Here is a 17,604-nt window from a genome sequence, read left to right as displayed (position 1 = left end):
AAGTATTTTTCAGTGACATTTTCAATGGCGTGAAAGTGCTGTGCACAGGGCTGCTGAGGACTTGAAAGTTACAGGTTCTGCCTTTACCACCTGAAGTGACCACCAATACCTTAGCCAAACTGGAATTTATTTTGGGAAACCACACACACGAGGTACAGATAAAAATGGAATCTGTAAGTACTTACACTGAGTAAAGATTTTATTAGGTGAATTGATACAGTTAGGTCTAATTGGAGAATCTTTTGTGAACTCAGCTCCTTTTCATCCACAATTGGTCTTAAACGACCGAATTTTCCTTTCATAAAGTAGTCTTAAATCACCAGACAAAAAAAATATTAGTTGAGTTAGGTTTGCCTGGAAAGACCTTTAAATTAATTGGACTGAATCTTTGTTTTAATATTCACAAGTTTTTGCAGATTTTCAAAGATTACAAGTCAAAAGCTCTTCCAAGCCTATTTTTGTCAAAAGTTTCTTCAAGCCACCCATAATGCATTAACATGTGCGGTTAGATAACCCTCTTAGCAGCATCTCCCAGAGCAGAGATGGAGCTTGAGTTTCTAATACTCTGGTTAATAAATTATTATCAAGACCTTTTTACAGCATGGCATTAGGAGATGTTGATCGTTAGTATGCTGCAGACATCTGGATACAAGTCTCAGCTCCTATTCAGCCCATTAAAGCATCTCCTTTGTGGCTTTCTGTGACAGACACCTCCTCCCTGCTTCCTTGCCAGCACCCTGCTTAAGCCCTATGCCAGGAAGCATTTAAACCCCCCCAAGGAGAACTTTTGCGCAGAGGCAGGGAGGGATGAGCAGCATGTCAGAGGTGCTGGATCACACATGTGCCACGCTTCAACCCGACTGCACTGCGTGGAGCAATGCCGGCCTCTTCGGAGCACCGAGACCACAGGAAGGGACCCCAGTGGAAGGCACGAGTAACAGGAGACATGGCGCTTCTCCATGCGCTGCGGGGCAGGCCTGGGCCCTGCAGCCGTTAGCCCTCCAGGTGAGCCACGTTCCGCCCCATGGCGGCAGGGCCGACCCCTCTCAACACGCCACTTCCCAGCCTCGGGAGCGCTTAATGAGTAAGTACTGAGGGTTGAAATGCTCCTGTCAGACGTACTACAAGCACTGAAATTAGTGTCTGTTCAGCAGGCAGCACTGTGAGCCTGGCCTCTGGGGAGCGTGTGGCTCAGGGGGGAACTCCGATGGCGACGAAAGCACCAGCAACTCTTCAGGCAGGGCCGGGGCCACCCCGCTCCCAGCAAAGCACCAATAACTCTTCTGGCAGGGCTGGGGGCAGGTTCCCAGCTCCATACAAGACAGGAGGTTTATGCTCCACACCAGCAAACAGGCAAGTGGAGGCAACCTCAGTCACATCAAAACAATGAGAAACATTCAAGATGCAAAAACCTGTTCACAGCTTAAACCAAGGAGATTTAAAAGCAGGCCTGAAATCCCTCAAACATCTTCATGAGAGCCTGTGCTCGGTGAAGGGAACTCCATAAATTCCCTGACCACAACACTCCAGGAGCTCGCAGCTCCATCCAGGCCAAGTCAGAAATGGCCCTGAGCATTACAAAGCAGAGCAGCTACAGCAGCTCAGCACAGTATCCCCCAAACTTTGCTCTGTGCGACAATTAAATTACTCAAGCCACCACTGAAGTGGATATCGACTAATAAATTTCATTCTGAAGAGACAAATTGATCCTTCTGTGCCATGAGCTGCTCTACAAACGCCCCATTTAGGGTTGCCTGGGCAGACAGACAACAGGCAGCAACCGATTGATCAGGACACCCTTTCATGTCCTGGCAGCTGCGGCGGGTTGTCAGGGTTAAAGACTGTTTGCCCAGGAATCCCAGGCTCTCTTATCTCTGATCAGATTATATCTATTTCATTTCCCCTGTTGGTTACTGTATGGCTACAACTGACACGCCTGCAGAGCCCCAAGGCTGTAACTGATATCTGAATAAAGATACTTCAAGACTTCTAAATGGCAGCGTGCACAGGAAACAAATTTAGGAAATCCTGCTTTCTGTTACAGGAAATGAATCCTATGCCAACTGGTAGAAATTACCCTTGCTGTTAAAGTAAAGAGAATGCAAGTTTTTGTACTCGTTTCATAAACTGACCTTCCCTGCCATGGCAATATTTTATTGATATAGGATTTCAAAGGCTGGCTTTAACAGGAGTCCAAAGCCATTCCCCTACAGGGAATGTTATTTAACAGCATCACTCTCTTCTCAGGGACCCGACTTGTGCTGATCCTGCGCTTTGTACCATCTAGTATGACATGCACAGAGCATGTCTAAACAATATTAGTGTATCTAAGACCTACAGACAAGGTTTCCTCGATCCAGCAAAGCATATCTGATTTCTGAACCCACTGTAATTCTCTACTTAAGACACCACAAGAAAGGAAAAAAGAATTTAAACAATAACCTTGGAAGGATTAGTTATCATGCTGTAGTAAAACAAACAAACAATAAACCCTTGGGTATTTGAGACAAATTGCTGCATAAATATTTCAAAGACAGAACAGCATAAAGCAAAAAAGGAAAAGACAAATCACTGACTTCACTATATACCACGGCATATATGTAAATAAACAGAGGACCTGTGCAAAAACAGCTTGAGGAAAAAAAAACCTTAACCACAGATTGCAAAAATTACCATCTGGAAATCATTGTGAACTGGTTTCACTCCAAAGGCAGCTGATGTCCGTAAGGCTGTCTTTACAGGGGAGAGCAACACATTAGAGGAGAAAAGCAGGTATGCAAAACACTGACCTAAATTACATGGCAGGAGAAGACACCCTGCTCTCACACTGCTCACAGCTCCAGAGCCAGGGCTAAGTGTTTGTTGTTGCTGCAGGCACATCAATGGAGGTGAGGGGTAAAAAAGCAAAGTTGCAGTCTCTGCTGCATTATATGACATGAGTTGCCTACTAGGGAAGAAAACCGCTACAGGGAATATTCTGGGTGTACGTGAAATGTGGAAAACAGCCTTGAGCGCCAGTCCGTCCTTAGTACACACTCACGAAGCTGGGCTAACAAATACATTTATTGCTATTCCTCACCTCCAACAGTGCAGCAAGCCAGCCTCTTTTCTGATGCCAAAGGCAAAACATTATTATCAGAGGGAGTAAGTGGTAGAACCCTTCAAAGTCAGTCAGATGGGTGGTGTAATGTCATACTGTCAGCAGGATTCTTAGGGGAAGTTTCAAACTCCAGCCTCTTCCAATGGCACAAGGTGAGTGCGAGTGTACAAATTACTAGGAAACAAATCATTTTACCCTGGTAGCACTAAAGATGTTCCCAAGAAGCACAACCAATACATGAAACCACATTTTATGTCTCCTATCTTCACCACAGAAGGAAACAACACTCTAATTGGGTTTTCCAAATTCTGCAGGGGGTGGCAAAGAGCACTTTAATCACAAGTCCAGCACTGAATCTGATCTCTCAAGTGTTTGGTAAAAGTCTCCAGCAAGTCTCTGGAGAGCTGCAAAGCTTCTCTCCACCGCTCTGCTCTGCTGGACTGAGTGCCAGCAGAGAGCTGATGGGGCACAGATTTGCTCACAAAATCTTGTGCCCTCCATCAGGTACCCCCAGCAGAATTAATTTAAGCTCCAGGTCTGTCCCATCCACATGGGACAGGATGTGCCCCGGATTTGCAGTGCTACCCAGCGCAAGGCACAACCCTTCCCTTGGTCTGGAGGTTCAAACACTGCAGACCAGGGACAAGCAGAGGTGTGGGTGTGATCTAACCCCCTCACAGGAGTCCTCCGAACATGCCATGACTCCTTGCAATTACCAAATGTGGTCAGAGGGGCTCAGGCTCTGTAAAATACACCCCCAACAAACATGTGTGGGCAGAAACTTGAGCAAACTCCAACACAGCTGCTGAGACAACCGCGTAGCCTGACCTCATCAGCCAGAGGTGGATTTGGCTGATGTGTATCAGCTGGGAGGACACTTCTGGTCCATCCATGGGTCCTCAGTGCAAGGAGTGCACGACAACATCTTTCTTTCCACGAGAGTGGAGTACTGTCACCAATTTATCTTTTTTAGTGCAATAAGCAAGGTCAGATCTATATTTTTACACACATGACTGGATACTGACCTCATCTGGGCTGGAGGCCTGGTACACCCTGCATGAGTCCTCGTAGTGTCGCTCAGCTTCTGCCTGGTCTGTCACCCCGTTGGACTCGTACACCGGCGTCACGTTGTGGCACAGCGCGATGGCCTTCACCGCCTCGTGCACCCGGCTGCTCATGGTTTTACGCACCTTGGTGGCCAAGGTAAGGCCCTTCACAGCCGGCGGGTCCTGAGATTGCTTGGCAAAAAGCAAAGCAGAATAAAGTCTTATCACAAAGGGGAGCATAATAATGATAAACATAAACATAATAATAAACAACAAAGTGTTTACTTCAGCAAAGACTAGGTACACAGAAGCTGTGTGGGGTCTGTCCCCAGGAGCAAGAGATGTGCCACTGCCCTGACTCAGGCCCTCACGGGGAACACTCCCCAGTGTAATGTGACTTTTTTGTCATTGTGGCCGCTGGCCTCAAGCACCCCACGAGATCCACGTATGTGCTAGGAGCAGCAGGCAGAGGGAAAGGCTCCTGCTGCCCACCCACCCACCCCCAGCTGCTGACAGACCAAAGCTGGGGTGCTCTGTGAAACCGCTTTGCGCCCCACAAGAGACCAGCAGCTCTGAAATTTTATAATTGCTGAAAACAGAAAACAGATGACTGGTACGAGCCTAGAAAATCTTAATTACATTCATTTAATTTTTAATACTATTTTTAGTATCAGAATGGGAGTCTTCAGATAATTGCACAATTACTAAATTATCCTGGGCGAAGAAGGGACGCACAGTGATCTAGTTTCCTGCCCTGTTAACCTTTCGTGTCAAGAGGACAAGAGTTTCACTTCCAGGTCAAAGGCCACAACATGGTAAAAATAAGAGCAAAGAATAAGAACTACAGTTCAAAATGAATCACTGCCAGCAAATGCTTCTCATTACAAGGAAGCTCGCTTGGTAACAGCGAGCGTTTTATAAGAATTATGCTGGGCCAGTGTAATACCACGTGCTAGTTTCCACGCTTCAGTGTAGGATCACACACAGTATCCACATTTAAAATTGCTGCTCATCAGTGCTGATGCAACAGGCTTTATTTTTGGCATTAGCCAACTGAACAGCAGCTGAAGAGCGTTTGGGCTGACATGTCACACCAGTCACGGTCACCAAAAGGGTCTTGGCAAGTATGGAATAACACATTGGCACATGATAGTCAAGTTTTCTCTGGAGATTGAGCACAAAATGAGAGCAAATAGGTTTGAAGGCTATTTGGGTTGTTTTGGTGGCTGTTTTTAAAGTACAGTTCAGTCATTTCAGGGTCTCATCACAAAGAGAAGAACCTGACGTTAAGAGGCCTGCGAAGGTAGAGGGAGAGTGGAGCACAACCTGGAGATCCATGTGACCTGAGACACACGCCAGTGAAAAGATAATTACTCAAAATACCAGGTATTTATCGACTATCGTACACTTAGTTAAAAGCAGGCAGTAGCCTAACAGCCTGCCTAGGGAAAGCCATGCCCCTGAACAGATCACTGAGGTCAAGGAAACCTGCCATGCGCCTTTACCACCACAGACAAAACCCCAAAATAAAAATCCTGTTTACAGTGAGTACATAGCACTTTTTTTCCCAGGCAAGAATGCTGTCTTTGCATTTTATTTGGGGGGGACAGAAAGTGCATTTCAATCTGAAAACCTCTCAAGCAAAGCAAAACCAACGTGATGTGAGAAACCCTTGGACCTTAACAGAAAGTGAGGATACTGCTCCCAGGGTTCCATAGCGACAGGTTTTAAACCTTTCGTCAGTACCACTCCAAGGGGTGGCTGGAACACCAGCCACTGACGGATGGTTTCATTATTTTTATTAAAGGTAGTAATATTCTTACATACCTGCGTGTATATACTGAATATGTGGCTCTGCACTTCGTCCATGGAGTCCAGGCCATAAGCTACCGTTCCCAGGTGAAGGCGCTTGAAGACCATCTCGTTCTGTGTCAGAGTTCCTGTAAGAGAAGCAGCACCAGGCGTGGGGAGAGCACCAACACGCCTGCTCCCCAGCACGCATTTCTGTCCTTGCTCTACCCCAAATCCAAGAGAAATTGGGACTGAAGCTGGGTCAGTCTCTGCACCAGGCGCAGGCCAGGAAAAAAACAATCCTGACAGATGTGAGGGCCAGTTCTCTCTGGAAGCAGCAGTGCACATTAGCACGGAGTCAAGAAGAACGAGACCATTCTCCCCAAAATCAGTGACAGCAAGTCTCAGGCATAACCCTGGGCTTGTTGGAACCAAAGAAAAAACTTTTGGAAACAATTTAAACAGGACCAGTATTTTATGTCAGAGGAAGTTTTTCCTTACAGCTCAGGTCTTCTGACTTCAAGCTCAATGTTATCAGTGTAAGCACAGCAGGAGACAGACTGATAGTACAGTCCTGCCCACACATCTCAGTTATCTTCATCATTTAAAGCTACTCTAAAAGGATGCTTTTGATTTGATTTTTACTGACTGTTTTTGTTTAATAGCGCACGAAGTGTTCTTAGAAGTAGCATTAGGTTCCTGTCCTATCTTACTCATAGTGCATTCAGAACAAAAAAAAAAAAAAAAAAAAAAAAGCATTTTTTCCAAAACCCAATTAAACCATAATGTCAGCATGACTGGAAATATGTATTTTTTTCTAGTCAAAAGAAATCTCACTCTGGCTATAAATCTTCCATTAGAGTCTTTGGCTGGCCAAAACCCTAACAAAACCCAAGCAACAATATCCCAAGACTCCAAGCTGTATTTTCTCCATAGATACCTGTTTTGTCTGTAAGCAAATAGGATATCCTCCCCAGCTGCTCGGGAATAGTGCTGGACCGAACCACAGTCCCAGGGATTTTGGAATCCCTGCGGATCACCCAGCTGTAGACAATCTTCCCCATGTCCAGATTCACACGCAGACTGAGCAGAAGGAAGGGGGGGAAAGGAAATAAAGAAAACATATCTCCAGTTAAACTCTGGAAAAAACTGTTTATGCAGCGGAAGGATGCATCCTCCACACTGAATCTGAGCTGCCACCAAGGGTGTTTTGGGAGAACCACATGCAAAGTCGGTGGGTGGGTGGCAGACAGGGTGAGGGGCTGTGCTGCAGTGGTACTGCAGCACCCAGAGCCCATAACACCATGTCGAGAACAGATGTAATTTGAGGGGAAGACAAGTAAGGACAGCGTGACTGATACGCTGACAGCAGGTTAAAAATGGAACTGAAACTCTACTGAAAGAGTGCAATTAAATATTAAAGCTTCAGTCCCATCTAAAGGGCAACTGGGTCCCATCACACAACTTGCTGTGTAAATACCAGTCCTTTCCCAGTTTTTGCTCTGCTCTCATCAAAGGAACGAGGCAGCCTGAACACTGAGAGAAGGGGTCTCAGGTGACTGACCCAGAGCCTGGGTTAGAGTCAGCAAAGAGGTGAACGTGCTAAACAAATCCAGCACAAACAGCAAAGAAATTCTCATGTTTGATTTCTATTTCTAGATTTGTTTACTTGTCAAATGAGGAACAGGTAAGAGTTTCCGTGCTCATTCATACCAGAAGCACAGAGGGGGATGCAAAGGAAACAGTATTTTGCCAAGGAGAATTAGCAATTGCCTTACCTAATGGGAATGATGTTGGAGAACAGGAGGAGGAACCTTACGATCTGAAGATACCAGCGGCCAGCAAAGTGCTGAAGGGCCACCATGACAAGTGAGACCACCACGAGAGCCCCAAACAGGATCTTGGTGAGACAGTTCACTTCCAAATCAAAGAGACCAATCTACAGAAATAAAATAAAGATGTTTCAAACATACAAGAGAAGACGTTATATTCACAAGAGGGAATGAACTGCCACATACAAACAGCCATTCTCCACTAGTCAACTACTCCTCTTTTAAAACACTACAAACATATTTAAATTTATAAACAATTTTCTTGCCAGCTCATTAAAAAAGACTTCCATCCTTTGGAAGCGAAGCAACACATGAAGAGGTGGGAGAGGACTCGTGTTGCCAAAAGCTGCAGGCTACATAAACACCCCTGCACCTTACCTTAGCTACAATAAAAGGATACAGTAAAATAAGCTTTCCATTTCTAGCTGGGACTCTCTCATTATAGCCTACTAAGTGATGGCTTTAGCGCTTTTTAAAATTGAGAAGAGAGGTGGGCAATAGCATAAGGGGAAACATGTTCAGCTATGGTAACTGTTTTAAATCATGGGCTGGGAGATATGAATCATTATTCCCATGAGGTTGTTCCTATAGTGTGTACATACAGCATTGGGATGTTAAATTTCTGTCCCTTTATATCGATTATGAGACCGCTTCCTTACCATACCTTACTCCTGGGGTTTGAAGTATTCATCACACTGCGCAGCTCCCTCCCAGTGTAGAGGACAACTCCCACAACTGTACCTAAACACCACAGAGCATGCATCAGCTGAAGAAAAACAACCTCTGTTTGTTTTCTCTATAAAAACATTTGCTGGATCCAAAGGCTTGACAGTTGGAAAGGTTAATTTCAAAAGCAATAGCAACCAGAAATTAAAAAAGCCAGTATCAGAAATATTAAACCTATGAAAACACAGACTTTGAACAGGAGACATCCTCCAGAAAGTCCCTAAGTGCTCCACCACACTGCCCATGCGGTGGGCCCTGATGCACCCTCAGACTGCATCCACTAATGTACGTGGCAAGAGACACCAACTCCTTCGCTCCCCTGACTTTCCCCGACCCCCATTTGACGTCAGTAGTCTCTCCCCACGATAACTAGATGTTGCTAAGGATGGAGAATATCTTGGGTTTCCTCCTACCACTTCGAACCCCAGTGTGGTGTAGGTAAGCATGCCTTACACCAGCGAGCAGTCCCTCATTGCCTGTCAGAACTACATCAGTGCTCTGGGCTATGGTTCTTTGTTGGTGACCGGCACCGCTGCCAGAGCGAACCCAGCGAGTTCCAGTAGCTTTCAGAGACAGAATTACCTGACTTTAAAAGCCACAATTTACTTCAAGTGTTTTCCTGACCGCTGTTCCCATGGAAAGGATGGTACCAACTCCTCCCTTACTGTAACAGATGGAGCTGCTGGGAGCTTATCACTGTATTTTAACGCTATGTCCCACAGTTCCTGAAGAGCCGAGAGCAACAAAATTCTTCCTTTTCTTCTCACAGAAACATAATACAGTTTAGCACCATAAACTAAACTATTTTTTTCACAGATTTCCCTAAAAGATTTTGCAAAAAGCCATAATGAAAAAGCTTTTTACCATCAAGAGTTTAAAAGCTGCCATTGCTAAAGTCTCATTTTTTACTAGAAAATTCAGGAGTCTGTCAAAATGGGGAAAAACACCACAAAAAAAGGCTCTGCTGCAAATGCATTGCTATTTATCCTCTGCTATTCCCCTGCGCCCATTAACGATCAAAGTTTTAACAAGCTGCAAGTGAATTATTTTTAAATAAGACCGATTCAAAAGAGGTGGTTTCTAAAAATATGCTGGGAAACATTCCTTTAAAAACAAAACAAAACCAAAAAAAATAAAAACCCCAGAAAAACAAGACCAAATCCCTGGAGCCAGATGGCAGGTGGTGTAAGATCATCACAACTCAAATCAGCAGATGGCACAGCTACTCCAGATCAGCACACACACAGTCAGAGTCAGGCCCGTTCCTGCTGGAGCAGATGGAGAAAGGCACATAGCTCTGCTTTGTCTTACCAGAAAGGCTGCCCCAGTGAGACAGCACTGCCACAACCTGACAGCTTTCACTTACAGGAGAAGAAAAAGAATATCCCCATTTCTTCCTAACAGAAATAGCCTAAGACACGCTATTTGTTATTGCCACAAAAGAGCGTTATATTGATAAGTCAGTCAAAACGAGAGGAAGAACCTGGCAGAGCTAGAAAATGGCATGAAGGCCCCTGGTATGCATGAAGAGAGCGTTTCTAGTTGGTCTGTGGCCATTCAAAACAGACTCAGATGCATTAACCATTTGAAACGATGGCAATATTTGCAAACGTTATTCCTATCAACTGAACTCTAAGATGTCAACCTGCAAATCACTTTGCCCATGTTCAGAAGGGAGGGGTGGGTTCAAACAGCAGAGGAGGTTCTTGCACGCCTCGAGATGGACACCAAGACCCACCAGACTTCCAAACAGCATGACACAATGATCAGGTGGAACAGGGGACGTGCCGTGCCCCACTTCGGGCAAAAGGTCTGCACCCACATGTATACTACTCACAGCTGTGTGGAGTAGTGGAGGAAGAGCTGTTGTCCTCAGCAGGCATGGGCTGGGAGCATGGGAGGGCCCCAAGCATTCCCCTCCGGCCTCGGCACTGCCAGATCTACAGTGGTTCGAGAGCTGGTACAAATCACAGCTTTGCTACGAGGGGCAAGAAAGCCTTCTCGGTAATGGGTGCTGTGAGGAGGGCACCACACAGGGCACAATCACCTGAAAAATGCCTTTCCATTTCTCCACTTATCTGGTTCAAAAGTGGGATGAGCGGAGACACATGCTCTCCGCACCCTGATGGGTCTTGGGAGCTGCCAGGCCGACTGCGTGTGTGTGCACTCAGAGGGGAAGCAGGCAGGGTACCTGCTGGATGGCAGGTACTCATCTATAAACAGAATTTACTTGAACGTTTACCTGGACCTTGATTACACCACATCTGCACAACTACCTTTTATAATCCCTTGGTCACAGAACTAACACATTTCGAAGAAGAGTCAGAGCAGGATGAGAACAAAACGGACTGCAATAGAATTTATTCACTTTGTTCTGCTTTAAGAAAAGCAAACCAAATTTGCTTCAGAAAGCCTTTCAAAGATCACATTGCTTCCTGCTATTATTCACTCCATGCACACCCTGGTACCACACTGACAAGTCTCTCCATTAGACAACTTTAGATCCAGAACTGTACCACAGCATTTCACCCTCCTCCTGCCATCGCCCTGCAAACCCTGCAGGCATGCTGGACTGGAGAGGAGCAAGGCTCTTACTTTGACAAGCCTCTACAAGAGGGCACTGATTGATCTCAGGCCTTGGGAACTTATCGTATATATAAGCCAAAATCTGTCAAAGAATTTATTTTTTTCCTTTTTAAAAAGTGAACTCAATAGAAGCACTTACCTGGAAATCTTTCATCTTAGCTTCTGTTACCAGAATCTATTTGACACCATTTCTGTTACAGATTAGGATGTCAATGTGGAGAGCAATTAAGTGCTATTCTGGTCCTAGATGCTAAAGAAGTGCCCAAAGGCCACTCCAATTCTTTCTCATCTAGGAATGTCCAAGAGGCAATTAGATGTCAGCTCAGCTCCCCAGAGGTGTTAGGACAAGTGGGAAACCTCATTCCAACTGCTAATTTCTCCAACTGACAGAGATTATTATTCCATTACAACAAGACCTTTAAAAATTGTTAACATATTCCCTTCAAAAAAAATGATGCATGCCTCCATCATACCTGATGCAATCACCGTGCTGGCCCACAGGGTGTTCTCTATGCTTAAACTTTCGTTTACTGAAGGGTCACTGTCCTCCTGCAACAGATTTAAAAGAAAAATAAACAAACTTGTCAGTAATGCAAAAGACCAGCGGATGACGAGTCGAGGAGGTGCCTGGGGAGGGATGCTGGCACAGCTGGCAGAGGGCTTCTTGGAGGATGGAGGATTTCCAGGAACCCGGGTGAATCTCTGGTTGGGTGGAAAACACAAGCACTTTGCCTCAGAGAAATGGAAGGATCGGGGAGAAAAAAAGCAAAAAAAAAAGTCTATTAGATGCCTCTGCTCCTGAAGGTCCCCAGGAATTGTAAGCGAGAAGGGATTTGTCAGCAGTTCTCCAGGGACTACGGGAAAACTTTCCCTCACTTGGCTCACATGGATTAATAGTGTTTCTCCTGCTACTCTAAGATCTCACCAACATGCTGTCTGCAGGGCTCAGCAATGCCTGGGAAGGGGTCTTATAGCACAGGGGAGCAGGTACAAGAAAAAGCAATTCCTGTTTGGCACCAAAAGTTAATTCTACACAATTTATCGTTGCACGAGAACATAACAGAGGGTCTGTGCAGGTTTCATACCACAATGGCCTTCCCAAGCTGCTGACACTTCTCTTCCATCCCTGCACTATTAAACCAGATTAAACCATGCCACAAAGACAGAAGGGCAAAACCTACAATTTTCCACTAAAACACCAGCAAACAACTTCTAAAAAGCTGTACCTGCCCTGTTGGTTATGAAACCGTTTGTCTCCTGAAAGCTCCCAAGGGTATTAGTAACTGTCTCAAAAACTCATTGATCCCAGTGAGGAAAAACCCCAATTTTTTGCCCCAGGTAGGCAATGTGTCCTCCCAGCAGGTCACAAGATAGGTGTTTCTGAGCAGTGATCCTTCACGGCAGTACTGAGCTGCTGCCCTCTGGAAGAGGGGCAGATGTAATGGAGTTCACACAACCAAAGGCAACAGCCCAACTGCCTCAGGTTTAACAGTGCTGTTGCCTGACCTAGCTGAGATCCTCTGTCTCTTCACAGTTAAAGGATTTTAAGCCTACGGAGCCCATGGTGCTCCAGGTTTCCTTCTGAGCAGGCACCATGAATACATAACTACCAATCTCACTCAAATGTGCAGGTCTGATACCTTCAGAGTAAAGTCTTTAGCCCCAAACAGCCTTTAACATCATATCAAAAAAAGTGAAGTCAAAGCCTCAATAACCATATTTCAGATTCACTCCACAGGCTTTATGAAGGGTAAAAAAAAAATTAAAAGAAAGATGAGACAAGGAATGGCAAGAGACGGAATTCACTGTTTCTCCTGAAACACTCTGGCATCCTGGCAGTACCCAGCAGGTTTGCATAGCAAACACCACATATAGGATTTCAAGCATATGTCAGCAAGACTCACCCTTGTGAAGGTCCCCACGAAATTATGTATGTCAATATTGGGTTCTTCTGCGTACACATAGGATCGGATTTGCAGCAGGTCCTATAAGACAGACGTGTTTTGGCAGACAGTTAGCAACATTTGAAAAACACACAAAATACTCAGAGCAAGAGTTACTTATCAAGTAAAGATCATTACTAAATCACAGTAATTACTGGAGCCCAACTAAGAGAGAGTAGAGTTGTTGTACCAGCTTCGCTGAAGAGCATTTCTTGAACTGATACCCAAGGAACTCCTGGGAGTTACTTAGATGTCAGCGCCCCATAAAAGAAATTTCAGCCCAAATAATCAATACAGCCTAAGACACTTATACTTCATATCAAAGACGGTTTGGTCTAGTCTTACAAGCTAGCAAGGGACACCCTGTCCCTCAAGAATTACTACAACGCGCCAGTGTCACTGGGAACAGCTCTGTGCCCGTTCTGCACAGTGAGAGCTCTCACTGCCAACTCCTGCACACCCATGGGGAGAGCGCTGTGCTCTGTGCAGGATACACTTCCTGCGTGTTTTACAGACGGAGTGTCAACAAAACAGGTACTTGGACTCCCCTCCTCCTTGAAAACACCAAATCAAAACAAGAAACCCACACAAACTCTGGAGATTTGGGGAAGCCGCCTGGTTGAGGGAGGTACTGTGCTTATTTCGGACAGCAGAGTGGAGCTTCCGTGGTGACGTTCCTCCTCCCCCATCATGCAGCAATGCGGATTTACCTGCCTCTGAAGCTGCTTGGTGGGAAAGCAGGAATTGTGCCCCAGCCACACCACAGTGCAAGGAATGGAAGGGAGCACCACCACCCATGCGCCTATCCTGCGACGAGCCCTCTCCTGCAGCACGTTGCTGCAATGGCCAATGGAGAGGAAAAAGAAGACGGCAGCATCCTACCACCAGCCACCTTCTCAAAACAGCCCCGAAACGGAAGCATCCCAACAGTTTCCAGGTAACACAGGGAACACCAAGAGGAACATTTCGTGCTTACAGAAGCAGTTGGCAGCCTCTGGGTACAGGTTACAGGCAGCCGCAGTTTCCAGTCTGTCTCCCCATCCAGCTGGTCCGTGCGAAGGAAGCAAGACCCTGCGGATTTCCAAGCCCAGTCAGTGCTCTTTCCAGATCTGCCCTGGGCACACCTATAGCTCATCAGATGAGCTTTACACCTAGACACCCTTCATTCTTGAAAACAGCATCCGATTTCAAGTAATGTTTGTTAATGATGTAAGAAAGATATTCCTGCATCAGACACTCACTTCCTTCCACTAGCCCAGGATGCAGTGAGACTCTGTGCTGTGTGTTTAAGGCATCTGAAGCGTTTTCATTAGTCTTTGTGTTTTTTAATGCTTGTGATCAAGCATTTCCTTACCCCCACATAAGAAAACAAACCTGAACAGTGAGTAAGATGATTTACATCTATAACACAACACATTGCGCAGTCAGATTCATTTGCCCTGGATTCCACTACCTACATTCTTTGAATAGCAAACAAAACCAGAGTACAACGTCCCGAGAAGCGGTGGCCCGTAAAAGCATTTGAATGCTCCAGCTCTCTAAAATTTTACTGTTATCTCTCTCTTTCACATTTCCAAAAGATAATTTTCTCTAACCGACCAGGGAAAGGTTAATGGCTGTTTTGACAATTGGTTCCAGATGTTTACCATTCTTCTCCGACGTCCTCAGGAAGATCATGTCAGCAGGGACCCGCTGGTTCTGTTAGGAGAAGAAAGGCCGTGATTGTGCGTACAGCCCGGCGCGCGTGTGCGGCCGCCTTCCACAGCCCCACCGCGACGAGCAACGGGGGCACGGCGGGGAAAGAGGGTTTTACTTTGTCACGCCGAAGCCCGGCATTCGTTTTGCTTTGAATCCTAAACTCGCTTCCCCGTGGAACTCCAAGTGCAGCTTAATAACCAGTGCCAGCTCCCCTGACCAGACCGACCAGCAGCTGGTTTTACAAGAGAGCCAGTGAGTAACTCCGCAAGTATGAAGGCATTTTAAACTAGTGCTCTTTCCTTTCGAGAAGTCCTGTGCTAGAAGAAAGCCTGTATCTGGAGTCTCCATCTACCTTCTCTTTCCTCCTGAATGTGTTTATGCTCATGGTTGTAGCTGTGTGCACAGAGTGTGTGGAGAAAAGAAATAAACTTGTGGATAAAGCTCCCCCACCTAAACTTGTATAAAGGGGAAATCCACCAGCAGTGCTGGCGAAGGCATCCCTGTCTCTCCCCAAACTTGGGTTGGTTCCACCCAGAGCAACATTTGGATGTTGTATCACATGTTTAACCCATGTCCAACAGTCAGAGGGGGGAGCAGGGAGGTTTTTTATCTTGTAATTGCATATGTGGAAAAATGAGGTTCTAGGCACGGATCTACCGCTTTGCTCTCACTTGTAAAGGCAGCAGTGCTATTTGGGGGGGACTGGTGGGACCCTGGAAAGTGATTAAATATCGCAACAAGCCTCCCACACTCCACATTCTAAGCCTATTGTAAAACAAAAGTGACTTCAAAATATCCCATTTTCGGTGCTCTGGCAAACAGAGCACTTTGCTCGGAAAAGGAGAGGCTAACCTTTTCAACAATGATGAGGTCACCCACTTGTATGTTAGAGCTCTTCACCTTCACGGTCCCTGCAAAGGAAAGATACGGGTGCATTAGAGAGGCAGCAGGACAGGGTCTGAGGGTGCTGCATGATGCTCCTCACCTCCCTCCCCACTTCCAGTGCACTGCACTGGTGAAACTGGGCAATGTTTCTATCACAAGAATTAGGCAGAGCTGCCCTGTGAAAGCTTACTGAGCCCACTGCTCCCGCTGGGTAGGTTTTCGCCTGCAAAAGGGCTTAAGTCTCTCATCTAACATCTCCAGACCTCAGCCCTGGCTGCAGAAACACTCTGAAACAAGCCCTTCAACTTTGTTCGGCACCGTGCAACCCAGGAGCTCAGAGAGACTTCGACCACAGAGCAGGGACAGGAGAATTACGATAGGGAGCCCTCAGCTTCTGACACCTCTTCCCTGGGTGGCTGAAAACATAAAGCTCCACTCTCCAGCCAAGATCTGGGAGCCACAAGTACAATGGGACCATGTCCCCAGGCTCATTTCCGACCGCACACAGCTCCTGTATCTGGCTCAGCTCTCCCACCTCTCCTCTGCCTCTCCGCGGACACAGCCTGGACCCTGTAGAGTACCAGCCCTACAGAAAACACATAAATATTTATTTCTTTGCAGCTGCCAAACATTTCCCAGTTGCTTTAAAACAGGCGATTACTTCAACAATTGACTAGTAATTTCAAATCATTAGCCAGCTCGAGATTCGGCTGCTCAGGCTAACTAGTGATTTATAATCAGTTAATTTGAGCCCTGCCTCGATGTGTCTGTCTGTTATATTTCAACAAAAGCCTCTTTAATTTGCGATGATTTGAGTGGAAGTGGGGGAGGCACGTGGAGCTCCCCCCGGCACGGACAACACTCCTACTGTACCTCAAAATTCCCGGGCTCCCTGGCCAGGGAACAGCACAGAGGGAGAGGGGAAGGGGGAAGGGAGGGGAATAGAAATTAGCACAAAGCACAAAGGTCACTAGGATTTTACTACTAGCAGTCCCTTCATTAGCATCCTTCTCAGGATATGCTTCAGTGTTTCTGCTCCAGATTAACAATGAGAGCCATTCTGGGCTCCCGGCAGCCTGCTGCTTTGGTGACACACTGTGTGCTTAACAACATGCTTCATCACCGCTCCTAATAAATGCAGACTTCCTTACATGCCGTAATTATTCCTACAAATTATAAGCAGTCATGGCCCATTTCACAAATATCTCCTGGGTTTCTCACAGGTTCGGGGTTTTGCCTTGTGAGGGTTTTTTAGCTTAAAGGGGGGAAAAAAAAAAACCAACAAAAAATAAGGTAAACAAAATGAATGCTGGGCTAAAGACATCTCTGCCGGGCAGGAAGCATACCGGGGATTAAGAGTCCATTACGAAGAGGCTTGAAAAGAAAAGCCGCACTCCAAGAGGATCCAAAAAAGCATCCCTGGCAGTCTTCTGTATGGGCTATACAGAGCTGGGTACTATGACACTAAAAGGGTCTGACAGATAACATCTCTTCCTCCCCCTTTAATACGGTTATTCACCGAACAACAAAAAGCGCTTTTGAATATTCTCCTCTGCAAAGGAGGAAGAAAAAAAACCCCTGTGCTGTGCCTTCCCCCACACAGGACGGCAATTCCCAATTCCCAAACCTCTGTCCAAAGGAGCTCTTGGACAGAGAGGTGCGTGTGCTTTACTGCATTTCACATATGACCCCCTGAGGTCTTGGGGATTTATCTGGTGACCATGAGTGCAGGCGACACTACCAGCAGGCTCAGGGGATGGAACACAGTTGGATAGCACTTTCCCCTAACAATGTAAATTCACACTGGAAATGAAAAATTAACACCTGGACATAGACACACAGTGATGATTTCCTACCATTATGCACATAAAAGGCTTTTTCAGATCATTATTCGCCAAACAATGTCATCCCCTTTAAAATTTCCCCAACTCAAGAAAGATGGAAGCAGCTGAAGGCAATGTGCCTTGTTCAGTAACCCTCCAGCCTCAGCTGTCCAG

The 17,604-nt window shown here is 46.0% G+C and overlaps 1 protein-coding gene across 1 annotated transcript in view; it reads right to left on the bottom strand.

Moving 5' to 3' along the window:
- ATP9A (ATPase phospholipid transporting 9A (putative)) overlaps nucleotides 1-17,604 on the bottom strand; it is a gene marked incomplete at both ends in the record, with an annotated part of 52,006 nt that overhangs the window by 19,724 nt on the left and 14,678 nt on the right. Inside the window, 10 exons of the mRNA XM_084271649.1 lie at nucleotides 4,126-4,338; nucleotides 5,974-6,086; nucleotides 6,878-7,020; nucleotides 7,716-7,876; nucleotides 8,434-8,510; nucleotides 11,555-11,630; nucleotides 12,986-13,066; nucleotides 14,001-14,095; nucleotides 14,671-14,722; nucleotides 15,575-15,633. Of these exons, the coding sequence (XP_084127775.1) occupies nucleotides 4,126-4,338; nucleotides 5,974-6,086; nucleotides 6,878-7,020; nucleotides 7,716-7,876; nucleotides 8,434-8,510; nucleotides 11,555-11,630; nucleotides 12,986-13,066; nucleotides 14,001-14,095; nucleotides 14,671-14,722; nucleotides 15,575-15,633 (1,070 nt within the window). The remainder of the gene's footprint in view (nucleotides 1-4,125; nucleotides 4,339-5,973; nucleotides 6,087-6,877; nucleotides 7,021-7,715; nucleotides 7,877-8,433; nucleotides 8,511-11,554; nucleotides 11,631-12,985; nucleotides 13,067-14,000; nucleotides 14,096-14,670; nucleotides 14,723-15,574; nucleotides 15,634-17,604) is intronic.

Source organism: Gallinula chloropus, assembly GCF_964237585.1.
Source record: "Gallinula chloropus genome assembly, chromosome: 16".
In the NCBI taxonomy this organism is placed as follows: Eukaryota; Metazoa; Chordata; class Aves; order Gruiformes; family Rallidae; genus Gallinula; species Gallinula chloropus.
This window is presented reverse-complemented; position numbering and strand designations above follow the sequence as displayed.